General features: G+C 50.1%; 1 protein-coding gene across 2 annotated transcripts; it reads left to right on the forward strand.

Annotated features, from left to right (window-relative positions):
* The first annotated feature begins 998 nt into the window (after positions 1-998).
* SYNGR1 (synaptogyrin 1) lies at positions 999-20,121 on the forward strand. 2 transcript variants are annotated; one of them, XM_021554049.2, is made up of 4 exons: positions 999-1,144; positions 11,602-11,839; positions 12,701-12,846; positions 14,165-15,399. In XM_021554049.2, exons 1-4 carry the CDS (start codon positions 1,046-1,048, stop codon positions 14,261-14,263), a joined length of 582 nt encoding a protein of 193 aa, XP_021409724.1. In that variant the 5' UTR covers positions 999-1,045; the 3' UTR covers positions 14,264-15,399. The 2 variants fall into 2 exon arrangements, with proteins under 2 accessions (XP_021409724.1, XP_021409723.1); XM_021554048.2 differs by lacking the exon at positions 14,165-15,399 and adding an exon at positions 15,406-20,121 and having other exon boundaries at positions 1,005-1,144.
* The last annotated feature ends 463 nt before the right edge of the window (positions 20,122-20,584 follow it).

The raw sequence follows: 20,584 nt of genomic DNA on the forward strand, positions 1-20,584 counted from the left end.
TGCAGCCTCTGCCTCCTACAGTCAGGGGGTCTCCCCAAAATCTGTACTCCCCATGTTCACAGAGGGCCTTTTCCCACCCTCTCCCAGGACACAGTGTGGGTAGGGTGGTGGATGTTGGAAATGACAGCCCCGGGCTTTGCTGCAGAGTGATCCTGAGGCTCACTGAGCATCTTTGTCCAGGGCAGACAGCTGGTGAGGGACAATGGGTTGTGCCCACGGGCTCAGCCTTATGCCTCTGTGGGGCAGCATCCCAGAATGACAGAATTGCTGGGGTTGGAAGGGATCTCTGGAGATCACCTAGTCCTTTGGCAGGGACACCTGGAGCAGGTGACATGGGAAGGCACCCAGGTGTCTCCAGACAGGGAGGTTCCACGACCTCCCTGGACAGCCTGTTCCAGTGCCTCTGCCACCTTGAACGTAAAGAAGTTCTTCCTCATGTTGAAGTGAAATTTCTCGTTTTAGCTTATTGCTCTGCTGGGCACCACTGAAGTGTCTGGCACATCCACCCACCTCTGAGATATTTATATGCATTAATGAGATCCCTCTCAGTTTTCTGTTCTCCAGACTAAACAGGCCCATCTCCCGCAGTCTCTCCGCCTAAGAGATGCTCCAGACCCAAACTATCTTTGCGGCCTCTGTGGGAGCCTCTCCGGCGGCTCTCTGTCCCCTGCTTGGCAGTCCAGCGCTAGACACCGCCTCACTAGGGCTGCCGGGCCGCACAGAACCCAGGAGCGGCATCGGCTCATCCCCGCCGGGGGTCTGGGTGTCCTGCCTTAGCACCGGGCGGTGTTCCCAGCCCCGGGCACCGCGCACCCCCGGCCCGTTCGCGCCCGCCATGCGCCGCGGGCGGCGGCGGGGCGGGGACGGGCGGGCTGCGCGCTCCCGGCGCGGCGCGTCCCCGTGGGCGGGCGCGCGCGGCTCGTCGCCGCCGGGCTGCCAGGCACGGCTCGGCTCGGCGCGGCTCGGCGCAGCCCGGCTCGGCTCGGCGCAGCCCGGCACCGCCCGCCGAGCCCCCCGCCTGCCTCCCGCCCACCCCCGCACCGCCATGGACGGGGGCGCCTTCGGAGCGGGGAAAGCCGGCGGCGCCTTCGACCCGCAGGCCTTCATCCGGCAGCCGCAGACCATCCTGCGGTTCGTCTCCTGGGTAAGGCCCCGCTGCACCCGCGGGCGGCACCGGCACCGGGCGGGGGGCGGTCCGCCGGGCTGCGGGGGGCGCGGGGCTCCCTCCGGGACGGGCGGCTGCCACCCGACCCTGACCTTCCTGCACACACACACACACACACACACACACACACAGGTAAAATCATTACGCTCTATGTTATATACTATTATATGTTATTATGTGTTACCATCATATGCTGCTATGTATGACATATTTATTATTACCTGGTTTATATATGAATGTGTATGCGCATGTATCCACATATATACAATATGCATGTGCCCATCAATATGTCTCCACACAGCCTGGGTCTGTACACAGAGATATGTACGTATATGCTTCCATAGCATTTATGGCTATGTCTCTGTTATATATATGTTTGGATGGAGGGATCTGTCTCTGGGTTTATATATCTCTGTATGTATAAGTGTCCAGGCATATGCAGGCGTATACATGCACATAGATGTACAGCTGCATGCATGTATATCTGTGTGTGAGTGTAGGCCCACAGAGGGTCAGAGCAGGCTGGTTTGGGGTTTCTTCTGTGGGGAGGGAAAGAGCGAGTCAGGTTGGACCATGACCCTGTCTCCATCTCTGGTGGTTTTGAGGGTGGGATGTCCTCTCACTCTTGCATGCCTGTATGGTGGATGCAGGGAGGTAGCAGGATGTGGGGTGGTGACAGGGGGAACCCAGGAGGGGGATGCTGCAGTCCTGGAATTGCTTCCCTGTGGGTGCCCAGAAGGTGCTGGGCTCAGGCCGTGCTGGGGTGAGTTGAAGGGCCCTGTGGGGGTTGGATGTTGCTCTGCGTTTTACCCTTATCCTCTCAGGCCCCCCAACCTGCTTTCCCTGTAAGGTTTTGCTCTCAGTAATTCAGGGGGGCAGGGGGAAAGAGGAGCCTAACCGGGGGTGTCATGGGAAGGTTTCTCCCTCTTCCCGTGACGCTGATCCATGGCTGCCCATGGGGCTGGCGCGTTTGTTCAAGAAGGTCATTTGGATTAAGGGAACGAGAGCTGCAGCAGCGAGCTGGCGGGGGAGAGATTGAGGTCTGAGCCGGCAGCGGAGAAGGGAGGGCAGGGAGAGAGCGCAGGGGAGACACATGCGCATGGCAGCTGGGAGGCAAAGTGGCAGCCTGGCTTTAGGAAAATAAAATTAAAGCAGTGCCAGGTGGAATCAAGGAGGAAAAGGGAAGGCAGCCCTTCCTAACCGGGTGTGTGTGTGATATCCCCTCTGGGTGACTCGGAGGGTGGCTGGAGAGCCCCAGGACAGCTGAGGACTTGATTAATGCGGGCATTCTGTCTGCCTGTCCATCTGCTTCAGCTTGTTTACAGTACAGCACATCACGCTGGGAGCCGGTTGGCTGCGCCGGGGCTGCTGCTGGGCGCCAGGCGAGGGGGTACGCGTGCCCCCCGCCCCTGGGAGGCTGGAGCGGAGCCAGCCTGTGTGCCCAGGGATGATGGACGTGATGTGACCTACAAAGGCTCTCCCATTGCTAATCTCTGTAGCAGAATTTTATCTTTATCTGCCTCTCAGTCTGGTGGGTTTTTTTCCCCTTCATCCAAGCACTGCAGGATTTTGGCTTCCCAGAGGCGCCAGGTGAGGGAGAGAGAACAAGAAATGCAGTTGTTTTTTAGATATGCACCTAATCTGCTTCAGAGTATCTCAGATACTGTTGGCTTGATTGCTGAGCTCATTTCTGTGCCCTGCAAGGTTTCCCCTGGCAAGAAGCACTTTCTACAGAGCAGCATCTCCTTGGAACCCCACACTATTTCTCCCTGCCCATCTGACCTTGACAGAGGACAGGATAGGATTTACCTCAGACACTTCACTTGGCCCTGGAAATTAAAGTTCTTTTGCAGAAGCTGGAGATACTTCAGGTCAGCAGTTCAGCAAGGGAGGGTGGCATGGCCATCAAGGTGCAAGGCTATGCCTTCCTTCTCCTGCTTTTCCACTGTCTTGGTCTTGTGTGTCCTCCTGAGCATCTCTCCTTTAACAAAGCAGGGGAACCAAAAGCTCATCCCAAATACTTACTTGTAGTTTTGGGACCTTGTGGGCAGTGAAATCCTCCTCAAGCTGTCACAAGCATCAGACCCTTTCAGACCCTTTATGGCCCCTTCCATAAATTGGATGAGCTTTTCTGAAAAAGGACTAGTTTGTGGTTTTCTTCCCTTCTCACTTCCTCTGAGAGAGGGTTCCATGGTTTCAATGGTCAGAGGCTTTCCATTGTAAATCTGTTTGGTATCTGTTTACTTTTGTGATCTTTTGCCCTTCAGTTTAAATGGTGCTTTTCCATCCCTGGTGTTTTCCCCTGTGTATTTATAAACTGTGATTGCATCCATACTTAGACTTTTTCATGCCAGGCTCCATGAGCCAAACTCTTCTGGTAGCAAGGGCTCTCCTTCCTTGTGGTCTCTCTGAGAATCCTTCCTTTCAGATGCTTTTGCACACGCTGAAAGTGCTTTGCCTGCCATCTTCTGAGATCTCATTTGCCTCTATCCTACTCATGGCATGAATGGTCCATTGTCTCTCCAGGGCAAGCTGGAAGCTCCTTTTGGCGTGTTTCACGTGATGAGCTTTCACTGAGCAGAAATTCTCATGATCGCTTCCTTAGGCAGTGACCTTGTGCTTGGGTCATGCTGCCTTTTAGCAGACTTCATGATGGCACAGAAGTGCACATGACTTTACCAAGAGGCACCAAGACTGGCTCCTGCCCAGGGAGTTTGCAACCCAATTGAGGCAGCATCAAATCTCCAGGGAGAACTGCAGGATCAAGAACAGATGGGATGACCAAAGATTATTTATGTTGCTCCTTGCTGAAGAGGAGATAGGTTAAGTTTGACAAGGAGAATGCTAAACTGTGGAAAGAGTTTAGCAATTCTGGAACACCTGTCCACCACGACAGTGTTGTAAGGCAGCTCAGGTTTCATGGGTGCTTTGGAGGTCAGCAGGCACAGCAGAGTGAGTGTCTCCCTACAGAAAGGTTGCCTGGTTGCCTGGTGTTGTGTGCTGGTGATCAGTGGTGGCTCTGTGGGGTTCTCATGTCAGGTTTGGATGTTTAGGTGACCCAGAAGCTGGAGCTATTGGTGCTACAGCTGGAGCTAGTGGTGTTGGGTGACCCACACCGAACTAGGGCTGTACAGCTCCAGGATTGTTCCTGAAATAAAGCAGGCAAGTGTGAGCACATCCCTACGTATTCCTTCTGTGCCCTGACCCACAGGGCAGTGCAGCAGTGCTCTCCACAGCCGGTGCAGGGGAGCTGGGTGGCTCCTCTGCAACCCGCAGGCATTAGACATAGTGCTGGCACCATAAATAAGTAAAATGCTAATTCAAACAGGTTGTTCCAGGTGCTCCTGTCTGCTTGGAAACCTGCTTGCTGGAGAAACTGAAGTGCTGCTTGATGTAAAAGCCTAACAAGGCAAAAGTAACTCAGTTTATGGAAGCAGGCCCAGCTTGCTTTGACATGGGCTTGAGTAAGAGTATTTCTAACCAGAGCTGCACAGACAAAGCAGCCCGTTAAAACTTGTCACATAGGTTGAGGTGCCAAGTTCCACTCTGACACCAAGGACACTGCATCTCCAAAGGGAGGTTCAGTGAGGAGAGGTACTCAGTCTCCTTTTCCATCACTTGCTGCTGTTGTCACCATGTCCTCTGGCTGATAGGTGCATCCAGAACATTTGAACTGGTACAGGAAGGGCTGTCCCCTGTGTCTACAGGCACAGCACATCCCAAGCAGCTCCAGCTGAGCAGACAAGGCAGATGAAGGACAGGAATCACATTCCTGGCTTCCCCATGAGAGGCTGGCACCTGAAAGCTGGAGGATGGGAGCTAGCTACAGCATGGCAGAGAGCCCCATCTTCTGTCTTGCCAGCAGGTTCCTGGCTTGCCACACTCATGCTTGGCTTACAACACCACTTGTCTCTTCCTAAGGACGCGTGGTAGGGGCTTGCAATGGAAGTTAAAATGAGTCTTAAAGCCTGGAGGCCTTGTTAGTCTAAAACCAGCTGCAACTGGGTTCCCACTTTCTTTCTGTCCACAGTTAATTTAGCTGAGACTTTGCCCATGTTCCTGACCCGTAGCTCATGCTTTCTGCCTCTGCTCCTCCACTCCATTTTTGCAGCAGTGCCCATGCTTGCTGGCTGCTTGCTTGTGAGGTAAATTGGTGCAGATGGAAAGAACATGACAGTTCAAACACGTGCTCTCAGTCAAGACAGTTCTTCATGGAATGCCCTTGCCTAGGTCAGCTTCAAAAGGATTTTTGGGGTTTTGCTGTCATTAAGATTGGGTGAAAAGCTGTGTCACAAGATGAACAACAGATATACACAGTTGCTCAGTGATTCAGGTTGGATACAGCAGGTTGTGTTGTTTCCAGCACAGCATTTCCAGGAAGGATCTTGAAGCAGAAGCAAATCTCTCATTAATGATATTTCCAGATAAAAATCTAAGAAGTATCAATAGGGACCAAAGACAGTCAGAAAGATGAGCAAAAAGTAAGACAACCATACAACCCTATGTAATCTGCTGTTTCAAAACACGAGAGGCATACAGTGGAGAAGCAGAGGAGCTGCATGGTGATAGGACATGGCTAATGCAAATATTTGTGTGAAACAAGGCAGCAGAGAGGACCTATGCAGGTGGAACAGCATGCAGTTCTCCACCTATGCTGGCACAGCCAAGCCAAGGAGGGAGAGATGTGTTGCTAGAAAGAAAACTGAGCTTTTTGTCTGGGAAAAAGATGCAACTTTTGGACGACCACTTTGCTGACCAGTGGCACAGCAATGTAGGGACCATCTAGAAAGCACAGAAGAACCTGGATACCGCCATGGACATGTGATTGTGGAGGGCTGTCACCAGCAGTGGTGGGACAAAAGATGCTGTTTAACCATGGGAAGTGCATGAGACCTGAGCACAGGTCTGGTGGGAGGCAGAAGGGTTAATGGCCAGGCAGTCAGCTGCCAAACCATGTGTGAAAAAAATCCAGGAAAGTGTGTCCCAGATCCCATGGCAGGAATTAGGGATGTGGAGCCTTTCTTCCTTCAGTCACCTGCTCCGGCTCAGCCCTGGCTGGGGAGCTGATGCCACGTGGCTGATGGCCAGGGAGGGTGAGCTGGGAGGGAAGTGCTGGCATACCCATACTTTTCCCCTGTCCCATGTTCAGGGAAATGGGGTCTAGGGAGGCTGGCCTCCTCCAGCACCTGCACAAGGCTCAGACTGTCGAGACTGTGGGCAGGTGTTGTTTGCTGCCTGCGTGGTGCTGACTGGGGGGAATAAATAGAGGCCGTCTGTTTCCAAGCTGCCAGTCCCATGCATCTCAAAAGCTGCATGTGTTTTCTTCAAAATGAACTAAATACAAGTAGATTTCATTAATAATAATAATAATAATAATAATAATAATAATAATAATCCATGTTTGTGCAGGGCACTCCAAAGCTTTCCAGAGACTCCATTTGCAAGTGGCTGAATGAAAATTAAAGCCAGATCATCTCTGCCAGTTTATCATTTGCACCATCTCCTGCTCTTGCTTCCTTTTAAACAGATTTATTCCTGGTCATTACCAGATCAAACTCAGAAGAGGTTATGGCTTCGTTCTTCCAGAGCGAGATTCGATTTAAAATCCCACGAGGAATATTATGTCATCAAACTATTTCCTCTCAATAACAGAATTAAAAAGGGGGATGTGTGAGAGGGAGAGGCAGCACGCAGTGCGACAGACGCTGTGACTGGAGGGCATTGCAGCACGCCCAAGCAGGCAGCTCAGCAGAAACCCTCTTCAGCCTCATCCCCACCACAGCCATCATGGAGATCTTGGGGAGGAAGTCAGGAAGGCAGCATGACAAAGTCCTGGGATGAGGTACAGGAAAATCCTAGTGGACTGCCAGAGGCTGGCCGTGCTTTGCATCTATCACATGATGCTCAGGAGCATCTGATGCACGGCTGGGGATGGGCAGCATGGTGGAAAGCGCCTCACATGATGCTCAGGAGGTTTTGCCTGGCTTTCTGCAGGGTTGAGCCTACAGTGGGGAGGGTGTGGAGAGCCTCTCTTCTCATCTTTCACCTTTGCCTTTGGCAAAATCAGATCACCTAGTTTACCAAGGGGTGGGGGGGGGGGGGAAAGGTGTTTTATGACAAGATGCAGAATTTTGCCTGGTTTGCACTTTTCTGACTGTAATGAGCCTTTATGTGCTTGTAATGGCCAGCATGAGCCCCTTGAGAAATGAGGAGAGGAAAACTCTCAGCTTCTCTGTCTCCTCCCCGCAGTGCTAAGCATTAAGTTCATATTGCTGTGTCTCTTGGCACATTGCTCTGCTTATGTCAGCTTTGCAATGCACCTGGCTCTAGCTGCACTTGGTGTGCTCAAAACTCTTGGATGAAAACAGGAATCGAGGGAAATGATTGCAACAACCTATGTGGACGTGGTGTGTGAGGAGCAGTGAAGTGGAGCAAAGCCCAGTCCCAACAGCAGGGCTAAGTTGGTCAGATCTTTTCCAAGTGATCTTTTCTGTCCCTTTTTTGAGTGTAGCCAAATATATTACTGCTTATTAAGTGAGTACCTCCAGACAGGCCACACACCTGCCAAATTAATGTTGCTCTTGGAGGCTTAAAGAAACCCTCTCAACCTAAAAATCTAGTTAGTTCAAGTCTATTAACTGACTTAAACAGCCTTGCTGAAGAAATGAGGCAGCTTAAGTTCACAAAGCTGGGGATGGTTGGCTGGTTTTCATTACCAAGCATAAGAAAGCGGCTGGTGATCTCCCTCTGCAGAGTGGAAGGATGGGCTGCATTTGGGAGCCTCAGGAGGCCTCCTGTTAGCCTGCAAACAAGCCACTTGCTTGTATCTCACTGCTCAGTCAGGAGATCTACCATCTTCTCCTTGCCTCCTCTTTGCAGTTGGATGTGTATTTTGGGCCACTTTATCAGTGGCCGTAGGCAAGGCTTTGTGCAGCAAGTGCCAAATGGGGGGAGAAGACACAAGCAGCAGTAACACAGAGCCGTAAGAGGCTTGTGCCAGTGCTGGTGGTCACTAGTATAAACTTACAAGTCCTACAGATGTGATGGGAACAGGAATGTAAACACTTCATCCTTGAAAACTTGGTTCTTTGTAATCTAAGCAGTCATTCATTCTGCATCTGCTGCTTGGATCATCTTGAAGGGCATGGATTGTGAAATCAAGAAAATAAAATATATTTGCTCTTTCTAAGATGACTTGCCATGTCAGTGAGCTTCCACCCCAACTGCTCCCTTACCAACAAGGAATAGCTGCGATGGATGAAATGTGCAACTGTTTATTCTAAAGGCTGCAAGATCTAAGCTCTTAACTATGATTTTTTTTAGAAAATTGTTTGTCACAACAGTTTCCAGGTACAGACATCACGGGAATGAAAGAGCTGATGTTGCCTGGCAGCAGCAGCAGCAGCAGCAGTTGGTTCTTCTGCTGTCCAGTTCTGCCTGGAATATCTGGTTTGAGCCTGCCCATTTTTGCTCAGTCAATGTAACCCAGCTCAGCTCAAGGCTTCTGTGCACAGTGGGTCCTCACAGTGTTTTGCAGTGCCATCAGGGTGGTGACAGGCTGGCAAAGGGAGCACGCCCTCTCTTTGCCCTCTCTACAATGCCAGGGAATGGAGCATGGATCAGAGCTGATGTCAATGGTGAGGAAAACACGGAGAGAAGGAGACATCTCGTAAGCTAGCTCTGCTTTGGTCCACAGAAAGCTTTCCTAAGGACAAAGGACAAAGAGTATGGGATGGCTTTTTCTGGACAGAGAAGATAAGCATCCACTGTGAGATGTCACAAGTGAGAGTAGGCTTAGTGGAATCTCCCCAGAGAACTCCTAAGATCATCTGAAATCAAATGCTTGCCTGTAAATCTTACCTAGGGCACCTCCAGGCTGTGAGACAGGTTTCTCTTCATAGGAGAGAAGCCTGGCATCTTGGCTGCAGGTGGAGAAAGGAAGTTAGGAATGCCACCTCTGCTTGAAAACTAGGGAGAGGGAGATGTTCGTCTAGTCTTGTGACTCTGAGCTCTGCCTTTATAATGTGGCAACATAAAAAGGTATGAAAAAACAAATGCAAAAAGAAATTATTCTGTCCAGCCCAGCAGCAAACCCAAAGGTAGGAGCAGAGAGGAGATGCGTATCAGGATGTATCTCCACAGATGTGTCTCTGGAGAGAGACCATTACAAAAGTTCATTCATCCCAGATGAGTAAGCAGAGACTCACAACAGAGCTCATTGCAAGGGTTCATCTGACACAGGGAAACAACATTTTACTAGTTTTGAGTCAGAAACCAAACCTGAACACCAGACTGTGCTACTTTAGAGGCTGTTTCTCATCTTCCAAAGAGAAGATAAGCATTCTGTCTAATGCTGCAGAAAACAAGGCACTTGCTCTGTAAGCTCAATATATGGAGGTTGGTACTTCAGGTGTCAGCATCAGTGCTGGTCACAGCCTCACATTGGGATGTCACTTCAGCAGCCTGTCAGCTCTCCCTTGGGTCAGAGGAGCAGGGCCTTATTGCCAGTGACCCTAAGCAGATCTGCCAGCCCAGCCTGTTGTGAAGATGTGTGAGACATCCCATTGAAAGAGCTTGGCTGTAATTGTCTGCAATTTCGCTGCTTTCCAAACCATTGAGGCTGAAATTTTGAGGACTAAATCTTTGCTTCTAACAGAAGAGATTCTTATTTAATTTTTACGGGCAATTTCTGCAAGATATGATCAATCTCTATTTGCAAGAAGAAGGAGGAGGAGGAGGACAAATTGGTTATTTAACTTCTAAACTTAAAAAGCTCTTATGATTTTCAGAGAACCCATATAGCTCCTACGCTTAGGAACACCAGCTTCCAGCTTTTTTTAGTTTGCTCTGGTGTGATACACCCAATTTCAACAACCCAAGTGTGACCCAATTATGAGACTTGAGGTGAAAAAATAATATTTGTGTCAGTGGATATTTGTTAGAGTTTGGCAGGTGAAACGTGGTTGATGTTGAGTATCTGCCCAAGGGCTGTTGGGGAGCTCTGAGTAAGGCTTTTCCTCTGGACTTTGATGCCACAGGCCAAGCAGCAGAGGTCTGTGCTTTGGATCTCAGGTATCCAACCTCACTGATAATAGGTGGTGTATTGGGCTGGCATTAATCAACCATTTCCCCTGCACTCAACAAAGCTGCTCTCTGCTTTCTGGGTTGTCTTCTGGTGCTTGGTTGGGTTAAGTGGAACTCGGGTCCTGACCAGGCAAACACTCAGACCTAGCTCCACTTCCTACAGGAGACTTGGCCTCCTCATCTTCCTGTGTGCTACTTCTTGGGGATGGGAGGGTGGTTTCAAAGGTGACAAGTCTTGTGCAGACATCTCCCAGGCTGGCAGAGTACCCTGGTGATGTCCTAGTGCACTTCATATGTAATTTCATCCCATGCTTGAGGTCCCATTCCCATTTCCCTGAGGCTCTTCTTGCAGGCGACATCCAGTCAGCTGTTCCTAGTGAGGGTCTCCAGATACCCTGCAAGGAAAAATCTGTATGTGCTGCCTTAATATTCCCCTCTTTCTTCTGTGGGGAAGGGGAAGCTGTTTATTTGAGATGCAAGGTGCAGGACTGGGGCTGCTGTAAATAGCTCTCTGCTTTGGTGAACCTGCTGTGTCAAAGAGGGACAGCCTTGTGGCAGGCAGTGAAGGCTAAGCCCATGAGCAAAGATTAGACCAGCAACTGCGGATTAGGACATTTTTACCTGGACTCATCCTTAATTCTGCCTGATTTAAAATAACATGCAGTGGCAATGGGGGTTACAGGTAGGGAGGACTCAAAGTGGCCCTGACAAGTGGACCTGGAGTAGGGATGTTTGGCCCCTGAAATCTATGGGGTGTTGGCATATGGGTGAGTGGACAGGATAGGTGGTGTCATGGAGTGGGCTGATGGAAAACTGGTGGAGAGAGGTATGTGGTGTGGGGAAATAGGGAGAATTGGAAGCCCAGCAGAATGGAGCTGCGGAGACAGCAGGGCTGTAGATTGTGGGAGGGTGGATGGGGAAAAGAGCGCAGTAGCTTGATAGATAAAATCAATGAACAGATGCATGGTAAAAACAATTAATCTCTTGAAGAGAAAGGAGTGAGTGGGAGAGTAAGTGCAGACTAAGAGGATTTGCACTACTTGAAGCCATTGTATGCAGGCACCCGCACTAAAACCATATCCCAATTTACACTCCATGTCACCTCCCTGTGTGTCTGTAGGAAGCCACCCTTACTCCAGACTGCAGCTGCTTTACATCACTTTAGGTCAGATGGATAAAAAGGTTATAAGTTAATCCTCAGAAATAAAATGAGACCATGTTCCTGTGGCTACAACCCATGGAAGGCAGGAGCTCAGCAGAGCAGGTCTGTCCCCTGCAGAGCTCTGTTCCTTTCTGCTGGTCCAGAGAAGTGGGGCTTGCCCTGATGTGTCTCCGGCCTCCGTCCCCACCAGGTGTTCTCTATCGTGGTGTTCGGCTCCATTGTCAATGAAGGCTACGTGAACCGCGTGGATGAGGTAGAAGAGCACTGCATTTTCAACCGCAATCACAATGCCTGCAACTATGGCATTACCGTGGGTGTCCTCGCCTTCCTCAGCTGCCTTCTTTACCTGGCTCTGGATGCCTACTTCCCGCAGATCAGCAGCGTCAAGGACCGCAAGAAGGCAGTGCTCTCTGACATCGGTGTCTCGGGTGAGCTCCCTGGCCCTTGGGCCCTGCTGGCTTATTCCAGCCATTCAGGCAGACTGCTCAATGTCAGGCTCTCCCCGGAGTATGTCAAAGGGGCCAGGAATGGAGTGAGGGCAGGATCAGGGGAAGCACCTGGATTTGCTAAGGACTTTGGGCTTGCAAGTTCTTTCACAGTTAGCCCTTTGCCTTGCGATCCTATGTACAGCCGACAAGAGAAGGGAAAGGATTGTGCCCTTTTTTCTGTTGCTTTGGAATACCCATTTCCTTCACTGCCAGGTGTCTGTCTGTGCTTGACAGAGGGTAGGGTGGGACCTCCTACCTTCACTCCTTTCCTGGGGGCATGGCATGTTAGTGATCTTTCAGCACCTTTCCTTGATGTGAGTCCCTGAGCTGTTCTGTCCTGAGCACAAACTGGTCTCTGTGTAACTGCAGACCAGCTGCTTCCCATTCTTTTGCAGCTCCCATGGAAGGAATTGCTCTTTGCTTGTCCTTGCAGGACAGCATTGTGAAGCAGTGGCTGTTTCATAGAGCCCAGGTGATTGCTCTAGTACTGGAAGCCCTTCAGGCTCCCTCCCAAGGCCAAATGCAAGTCCTATGATCAATCCAAACACAAGCAAATGAACTCTCATGAGGTGCTCTCTGCAGACACCTCTTGGTCACCTTGACAATTTGCTGTCAGGGAGCCTGCCAGCTCACTTGGGCTCAGACTGGCTGAGCAGTCAGTTTGGCCCAGTCTGCAACATAGTGGTGGGTCTCAGAGGGCTGACATTTCCAGAGAAATGTAATATGTGTATGTTATGCTCATACTTCTCTTCTTGTTGTCTTTGTCCTTCCCTTTGGTATGCCGGTGGTGGTCCATCCCAGCCTTTTGGGCATTCCTCTGGTTCGTTGGCTTCTGCTTTCTGACCAACCAGTGGCAAGCTTCAAAACCAGAGGACAACCCACTGAATGAGGGAGGGGATGCAGCCCGAGCAGCCATCACGTTCTCGTTCTTCTCCATCTTTACCTGGGTGAGTACAGTAGCCATGATGTTGGATTAAATGTCCTCTGTGCTGTATTATCTTGTGGGGAATGAAAGGAGACTGGGTAAGAGTGAGGCCCCTGGGATCGCAGTTCACATGGCTTCTGAGAAGGAAATCAGGAGAGGAGGTGGTTGGGAAGTAAACTTGGGAAGCAGGGACTCAAAAACTTACGTGGAAGATGGTTTTAGAACACTAATAAGCATAATGGTTAAGAGAGTCCCATATCCCAGTAAGAAGTTTTCTCAACAGACCTTTAATATGACCTTGGACAAGCCAGATCCCCAGCCATCATTGTCATAGAATCATACAATAACTTGGGTTGGAAGGGACTTTTAAAAGCCATCTAGTCCAACCCCCCTGCAAAGATCAGGGACATGTTCAACTAGATCAGGTGGCTCAGAGCCCAGTTCAATCTGACTTTGAATGTTAGCAGGGATGGGGCATCCACCACCTCTCTGGACAACCTGTTATTGTTTTCTCTGTGAGTCAGAGGACTTCAGCAGCATTTTCACCTTACAGATGCTAAACAGAGAAGGGAGCTGCAGGTCAGGGGTTGCACCCATCTTCCTCACACCTTAGCTCCCATCATGCAAGATGTCATCATTGTTCTGGATTCTGCACCCACCAGTGGAGTGCTACCTCACAGAGTCACCTTTTAGGAAGGTGATAGTGCTGTCTTAAGACTGCCCTTTCCCCAGCAGTTCTTTACTGCTAGTTTCCTGGAAAAACTGTTGGGTGAAATATAAATATCTCTGGTGACTTCCTCCTGCCTCCGAGAGTACCAAGCACAAGTGATTTTTTTCTGAAGTGACAGGATAGTGCCAAGCAGGAAAGCATTTTAACCTTGTCTCCATGCATAAGCCCTTGTGGCTTTATCTTCTCTTCCTATAGATGTTGGGCAAGGACCAGATAGGAAAGGTGCTATAGACCACGGATCTGTCAAAGAGGAAGAGGGGCTGCAAAAGGTTGTGTTATCAGCACCCTTGGCACTTGTGACACTGAGAAGGATGGAGGGACACCAGTGTGTGTTCCCTGCATGAGCTGTGTCCTGCACTTGAGTGCTGCCAAAAGCCCCTTGCAAGCTCCATCAGAAAGTGAGATAAGGAGAAGGGTTTTTGTAGGGGTTCCTCAGGACACTTTCGGAGGTGCCATCACCTGCAATGATCCTCTCCCATGCACAGGCTTGCAAGTGGCCAAAAAAGCATCCTCTTCCCCTGGTTCTTTGTGTGTTTTTTATTTCAGTCCAACACTGTGGTTTGCTCTACCTTACTGATTCTCCTTCCCACAACCCTCTCTCTCCTCACAGGGCTTCCTCACATTTCTGGCTTTCCGGAGACTCAGAGACATTAATTTTCAGGAGGAATACAATACCCTGTTCCCTAGCTCCCCATCCTTGCTGCCTTAGTGCCCCTTGCTGATGGGAAAATTTGGGGGAAGGTGTGAAGGGATGCAGTTGGAGGAGATCACTGAGCAGAGCTGGTTCCAATGCCCTGACTATGAGTGTGTGGTCACTGCAGGTCATGGGATGAGAAGACATGGCCATTGAATTGGAATGGGGTTGTCCATTGAATGGGGGATCTCCCTCTGGAGAGTTGGAACTGGCAATTTCTTCTCCTCTTCTGCTCCCTTCTCTCCCTCCCTTCTCTCCCTCCCATACCCTAACTAATGCTATGTAACACCACTGTGCCTTTTTTTGATGACTGCTCAGACCTAATATTTCAGCCAGGAGATGCCCTCTGCCCCCACTATTTTATCTCTTCCATTTCTTCCCAGACCTCATTCCCCAAAAACCTCTCCCCCATCACTTGCTAGACTGCTCACCTCTCTCAGGGATGCTCTGGGACAATGAGCCATGCCTGCTGAACCCTGTGCCCAGACTTCCACAGTCCACTAAAAGGTGTCTGAGGCAGGAGACAGCAGTTTGCTTGCTAACTGTCCCCTGGTCTGGGAAGCAGCTGCCTTGCTTTCTGCTGCTCCTTCCCAAGGTCTGTGCTACACCTTGCACATGTTGACTGGTGAAGGTGTTTCGGGGGTTGACCTCTACCTCAGTACTTGGTGTCAAATCCTGCTCTCCTTACTGGCCTTTACAAGTCAAATGGCCTCGTACACGCAGCCCAGCAGTGGAGCCTTCTGGTGTTGCTGAGGCAGATTGCCTTCCCAAGCCAGGAGGGGCTGACTGGGATAACCAGTGCCAACTGAGCCTCCACCACCCGTGAGATGTTGGTGAAACCCCACTGGCAGACAGGAGGTGCCCTGAACATCCCAGAGAAAGCAGGGAGCCTTGGCAGGCTGCACACAGCCAGCTGCTCTTGCAACCATCCCTGCCCAGTCCTCTTCTTTACTTGTGGGCTTGTGCTTTCTGTGGGAGAGTGTGGACTTCCATGCTCATGGGGCATTTCACCAGCGATCTGCCAGGTGGGCCTTGCACACTAATCCATAACCACTACTAACCCCACTTTTGTTTGTTTCTCTTTTTCGGTACGATCCTCCTCTTTTTCCTCTTCCCTCTCTGCTTCCCATCTCTTCCCTCCACCTCCTCCCTTAAAGGTGGGCCAGGCATTCCTGGCGTATCAGCGTTTCCAGCTGGGTGCCGATTCGGCCCTCTTCTCCCAGGACTACATGGACCCAAGCCAGGACTCCGGCATGCCTTATGCTCCCTACACGAACGAGGAGGATGCTACAGATGCGGTGGGGACGTACCAGCAGCCCCCTCCAGCAGATGCTTTCGACACCGAGACACAGGGGTACCAAACGCAGAACTACTGAGCCACCGATGCCCCTTTCCCTCCCCCTTTCCCTTCTGCCCCCGTTCCCACTGCCGGCAGAAAGCCAAGGCACAAACAAGACACGTGCATAGTGGTACAAGAGGTGGCTCTCAGCTATGCTCCAGCCTTCTGGGTCATCTGTTTTTATTTATTGTTTTTAAGAAATGAAAAAAAAAAAAAGGCAAAAAGGTTTCCCTATCACCTATTCCTTCTCCTCTCCCACCAAGCTACCTGCCAGAACCAAATTTTTCCAAAATCTACATTTTGATAGGAAGGTCCCTCCTTTCCTCCTCTCCCTCTGCCTTGTTACAGAGGGCAGAGTCTGTCTTGTGGATAGGAGAGGAGCTATGGCACTGGCAGGGCAGGGGAAAGGGTGTTGGAGGCAGAACAGAAGAAATGAGAGGGACTGGAGACCTTCCTAGAAGAGATTGTATTGCTAAAGGCTGGAGTAGATGTGGGAGCATCCAAATTGGTTTGGAGCACCTGGTGGCTCAGGGAGGAGAATGATGTTGGAGTCAGCATTCAAGAGTGTGGGGAGGGGCCTGGAGGACAGAAACATCCTCCATGTAAAGGGGGCTTTTCCCTGCCACATGCTAGTGAGGGAGGGTGCTTTATTTTTGGAGGGTTTGGGAGAGGTGGTATTGGAGAGGAGGGGACTACAAGAAAAAACAATGGGAAGGGAAAAAGGAAGATTTGCAGGTACAATCAGAAATCACAGGCACGTCTGTAGATTGCAGCAAGAGACTGAGCAGAGCAGAAGGATGATGCCCTGAGATTCAGTCTATCCTCAGACCCCTTGGATTGAGGTGGATGGTGATTCTCCTCACCTGTATGTCCTGCTAGTCACTGCTCTTCCCAGACCAGTTTGATGAGGCAGGAGGGGAGCCATGCCCAGTCTCTGGGCCCAGATACAGTGCCTGTGGGAGGAAGGATGGAGGAGGTGGGCTTCTAGAGAGCCCTGAGAACCTTCAACCCCAGCTGGGCTGATTCGAGGGGGAGCTTTGTCATTTCACCCAGAGCAGGAGGAGAAGAAAGACAGTTCTGCTTCTCAGGTCCTGCTTAACCTTCCTCTGTTCCTCTGTTCCTTTACAATAGTGCAAAGCCTCTTGCTGATACCATTTTTGTAGCACACAGGAATGGAGCAGGACCCCACTTAGGAAGAAATACTGCTGCTGGGATAGCCAGCATGTGTCTGGCTCTCACACAGGGGTGCAGCCATGTGGGAGAGGTCCTTTCCTCTACAGCTGCACTTTGCCTCCCACTCAGATAGGGAAGAGGTCTTGGTGTGCAGAGAATTGGTTGGAGCCAGACTGAGTTGTCTGAAAACTGGTCTTTCTGTACTTGCCATAGACCATACCTTAGTGCTCTTCTTCAGCATCTCAGATCCTGAGACTTTAAAGCCTCGCCTAGGTGGCAGCAGTGACTGTTAGATAGAGCTCTTATGGGTATCATTCCACACTCTCATGATTTTGTTCCAAGACAGAACTGTAGAAGCCCACTCTTTGTTCCAAGTTAGAAGTTAGGTTTGTGCATGAAGACAGATTTCCAGATTTCCCCTAAATGGAAATAATTCAGCAGTAGCTACCTAGACAATTCTCCTGGGCACAGACATCTCTCAGAGCACAAGAAGCAGGCTTTACCTTGCAGAAGCGAGGAGCTCCTTCCCCCAGGCAGCCACCCTGCTTGATGTAACAGTGGTCCCAGTAGCAGAGATCAGGAGCAGATCCAAAATCTGTCAGTGTCCACATTGCACATCCAGCCTATTCCTCATAGCTCCCTTAGGCGTGGGAAGAGTGGGACACAGGTCTGGCCTGTGGTTGTGTGAACATCTTATCTGGAGGACACCAAGGTTACCAGTCCTTCCCTCCTCCCCTGCCCCACGAAGATAAGAAAGGGGTAGAAACTGTAGCGCAGCAGGGGGAACTGGAGCAGTGTTCTCCTCTGTATATACAGGCACCATTTCTCCCTGTTCCGCCAGCACGTTTGTGCTGCTGGTGGCTGTCCCCATGGCTTGTCCTCTCCAGGCTTGTCCCACCTTACTGGTGGTTACCTACAGGTGAGGACAGGAGTGGGGGATTAGGTAGCCCTAAGGACACAGCAGGAATGACTGGGCACAGGCACACATCCCTTGCTCTGTGCCTATGAGTGAATGCAATATTGTAAATAAAAGGGGTGCTTTTTGTAAGGAAGCCCCTTGAGCTTCATTTTCTGTGGGTTCAGCCTAATATTTAGGCTTGGGACAGGTTTACTTCATTAAGAGAGGTTTGTTGTGACTGGATGTGGGAGGAGCGCCCTCCTGTCTGTCTCCCAACAGGGGAGAAGAATGACTGAATGATGAGGTGGAAGAGAAGTTAGTTGTACTCACCTAGATTCATCTGTGTCATCCTTCATGCTTTCCTTTGTGGTGTGTGGAGGGAACTGAGAGGAGGTGGAGGCTGTAAGTCACTATCCCTCAGCACAAAAATATGTTGTACCTTTTGGGAGGTCCCTCCCCTGTGACTGACTAGGCAGTAAGGATAGGTACAGGCAGTGTGGGCGGGATCTACCTGGGGCTCTGTTTTGGGGTGTGGTGCAGGAGCATCTTGCATGCCCCTTCTCCCATCAAAGTTGCGGAGGTAGCTAAACATCATTTGGGGCTGACTAATGAGCAAGCTTTTCTTTATCCTCTTGGACTTGCTTCCCTCATGTAACCAGCTGATGGGCTCAGGTGGGTTTGAGGCAGGAATGAGCCTCCCCCTCAGAACCAGCACTTCAGTGGGACATGAGCCAAGTGACTTCATCTTGGGCTATGTCCCATCTCTCTGTTGTTCTCCTTGCTTTGTGTCATAAGAGAGGCATTGATATGACACTACAGCAGAAGATACTCTGACAACTTGCTTTTGCTCATGGGAGAAGACACTCTGCTTGGGTTCATGTGCTTTCAGCCTTTGCACTGGAGTGTTGGTGGTGACAGACCTTGGAGAGGGACTCTGCTTGTTTGCATGTAGCCCTTTAAAATGCAGATTGCAATTTCCAGTGGCAGTTGGCTAGCTGATGAGACAAAGAGACCTACCCAAAGGACTGGTTATCTTATCTTAGGTTCTTCTGATAAGGTGCTGCCTATTTCTGGTGATCATAGGCGAGACCTGAGCAGCTGACTGGAACATGTCCCTTTTACATTCTAAGTGTGGGTGAGATCAGCCCTGCTCTAGAGATTAGGAGATCAGAGGGAAGGCTGTATAAGCAAAATGATAAGGCAGCTTTCTTCCCCTTCTGCCATTTGCTCTGATTACAGGGGATTACACATCCGTTGTTGGGAGCAATGCCCCCTTGATGTCTTCTTATTTTACAAAGCCCCCAGGTAAGGGACTATTTTGTGGAAACAGAGGCTATGAAGGGCAAAGAGATGATGAAATGTTGCCCCAGTTCTGTCTGTGGATTCAGCCTCCTGATGTGTCCCCATCCCTGGATCACCTATATCCTCACCACCCTGTTCATCACCTCATCACACACCCTTCCTCTCTGCGTTATTCCTGGCAGTTCCCACAGGGGAGGAGGTATCTTTGTCCCTGTACCCTTGCAAGCACTTGGGAGGACCCAGGAAGGCAGCATTGCAGGGTGATTCCCACAGGAGTCTCAGCTCCCATCCCCAGAGCAGGTACAAGGTAAGGAATCCAGTGAGGCCACCTCATGCAGCAAGTTCAAACCATCCATCCAGACAACTCCCTGCTGCCTATGTGGCATTTGTAACACCACCTGGGCTGCCCTGCCCCTTCGCCTGCCACATTACTGCCTGTGTATAGTATATATATTATATATATATATATTTAAAAAGATGTATAATATAAAGCTATACATATATACGTATATACGATGACTCATGGATGGCCTGCCGCATACAGGATCCTCTGAGTGGTCTTGTCTAAGCCCGAGTGTCCCTTCATCCCTCCTCCCCTCCCCCTGCCTCCGTCCGTTCCAAAATTCAACTACAGTGAACCCCGCCACCTCGGCACCTGTGTTTACAATGTCCTATATATTTGTGGTTAACAAAGTGAAGGTGGTAACTACTGGTGTCTCAATAAAGTTATGACGTTCAAAATAACCATACTATATGGAAAAAAAAAATGGTCTGAATTCTCTTTTTTGGGGAGGGATGGCTTTTTTAGCTTGGTTTGCTACAAGAGCATTGGCTCCTGTGCTCCTGCATAGCCAAGCTGGCAAGTTTAGTGACAGTCAATGGCTCGGATGGAGGAAAGAAGCCTAAAGAATTGCCCTTATTGAGATGTTTCAGTGGAAGCAAATGGTTACATGTTTTACTTGGCCTAAGTTTAATCAGACACACCATCAAATGTCTCTCACCTAATCAGTAGGAAAACTTGAGGAACCTGACATGCCATGTTAGAAGTGGACTGTCACTGTGAAAAGGATGTGGCAATAGGAGGTGTGGATGGGGGACTTACAGGAATATCGGGTACAAATCCATCTGGAAATAAACACCTATATTTCCATACCCAGGGAAGCAGAAGTGTTTAGTCCTTTGATGTGTCTTTATTCATCTATGTGTGACCATTGCTCAGGTGTCTGGTGTACTGCAGGTTTTCAAAACATAATCAAATCCTGGGAAATGAGCTCTCAGGGCCATTGCCCACAGTGGGTGTCAGTGATTGGTAGCCCACCACTAAAAAGGATCTTGTTTCAACAGTCTTTGCAATAAAAATGAAATTTAAAATCCCATCCTGTGCTGATGCTTAGCTGAAGCTTTCCTCTCATCCCCTTTTAATGAGTCTGTCACCTGAGTACCTGAGTATCACATTTCCCAACCTTTGTGGGGTTTGGGGCCAGTAAACAGAGGCACATGATGGTGATAAGGCTCTAGCCAGTCCTTCAGGCTGTCTCTCCGCTTGGGGCCACTACTGAGCACACGCCGCAGCTGCACATCACATTACGTGCAAAAGTGTTGGTGGACCAACCCATCTGTTTCA

This window comes from Lonchura striata, chromosome 5, assembly GCF_046129695.1.
Source record: "Lonchura striata isolate bLonStr1 chromosome 5, bLonStr1.mat, whole genome shotgun sequence".
In the NCBI taxonomy this organism is placed as follows: Eukaryota; Metazoa; Chordata; class Aves; order Passeriformes; family Estrildidae; genus Lonchura; species Lonchura striata.

Coding starts and splice junctions, on each gene's coding strand:
- SYNGR1 (XM_021554048.2), top strand. CDS start 1,046: ATGGACGGGGGCGCCTTCGGAGCGGGGAAAGCCGGCGGCGCCTTCGAC. Junction 1,145..11,601: donor TCCTGCGGTTCGTCTCCTGG/GTAAGGCCCCGC, acceptor CGTCCCCACCAG/GTGTTCTCTATCGTGGTGTT. Junction 12,847..15,405: donor TCTTCTCCATCTTTACCTGG/GTGAGTACAGTA, acceptor CCTCCCTTAAAG/GTGGGCCAGGCATTCCTGGC.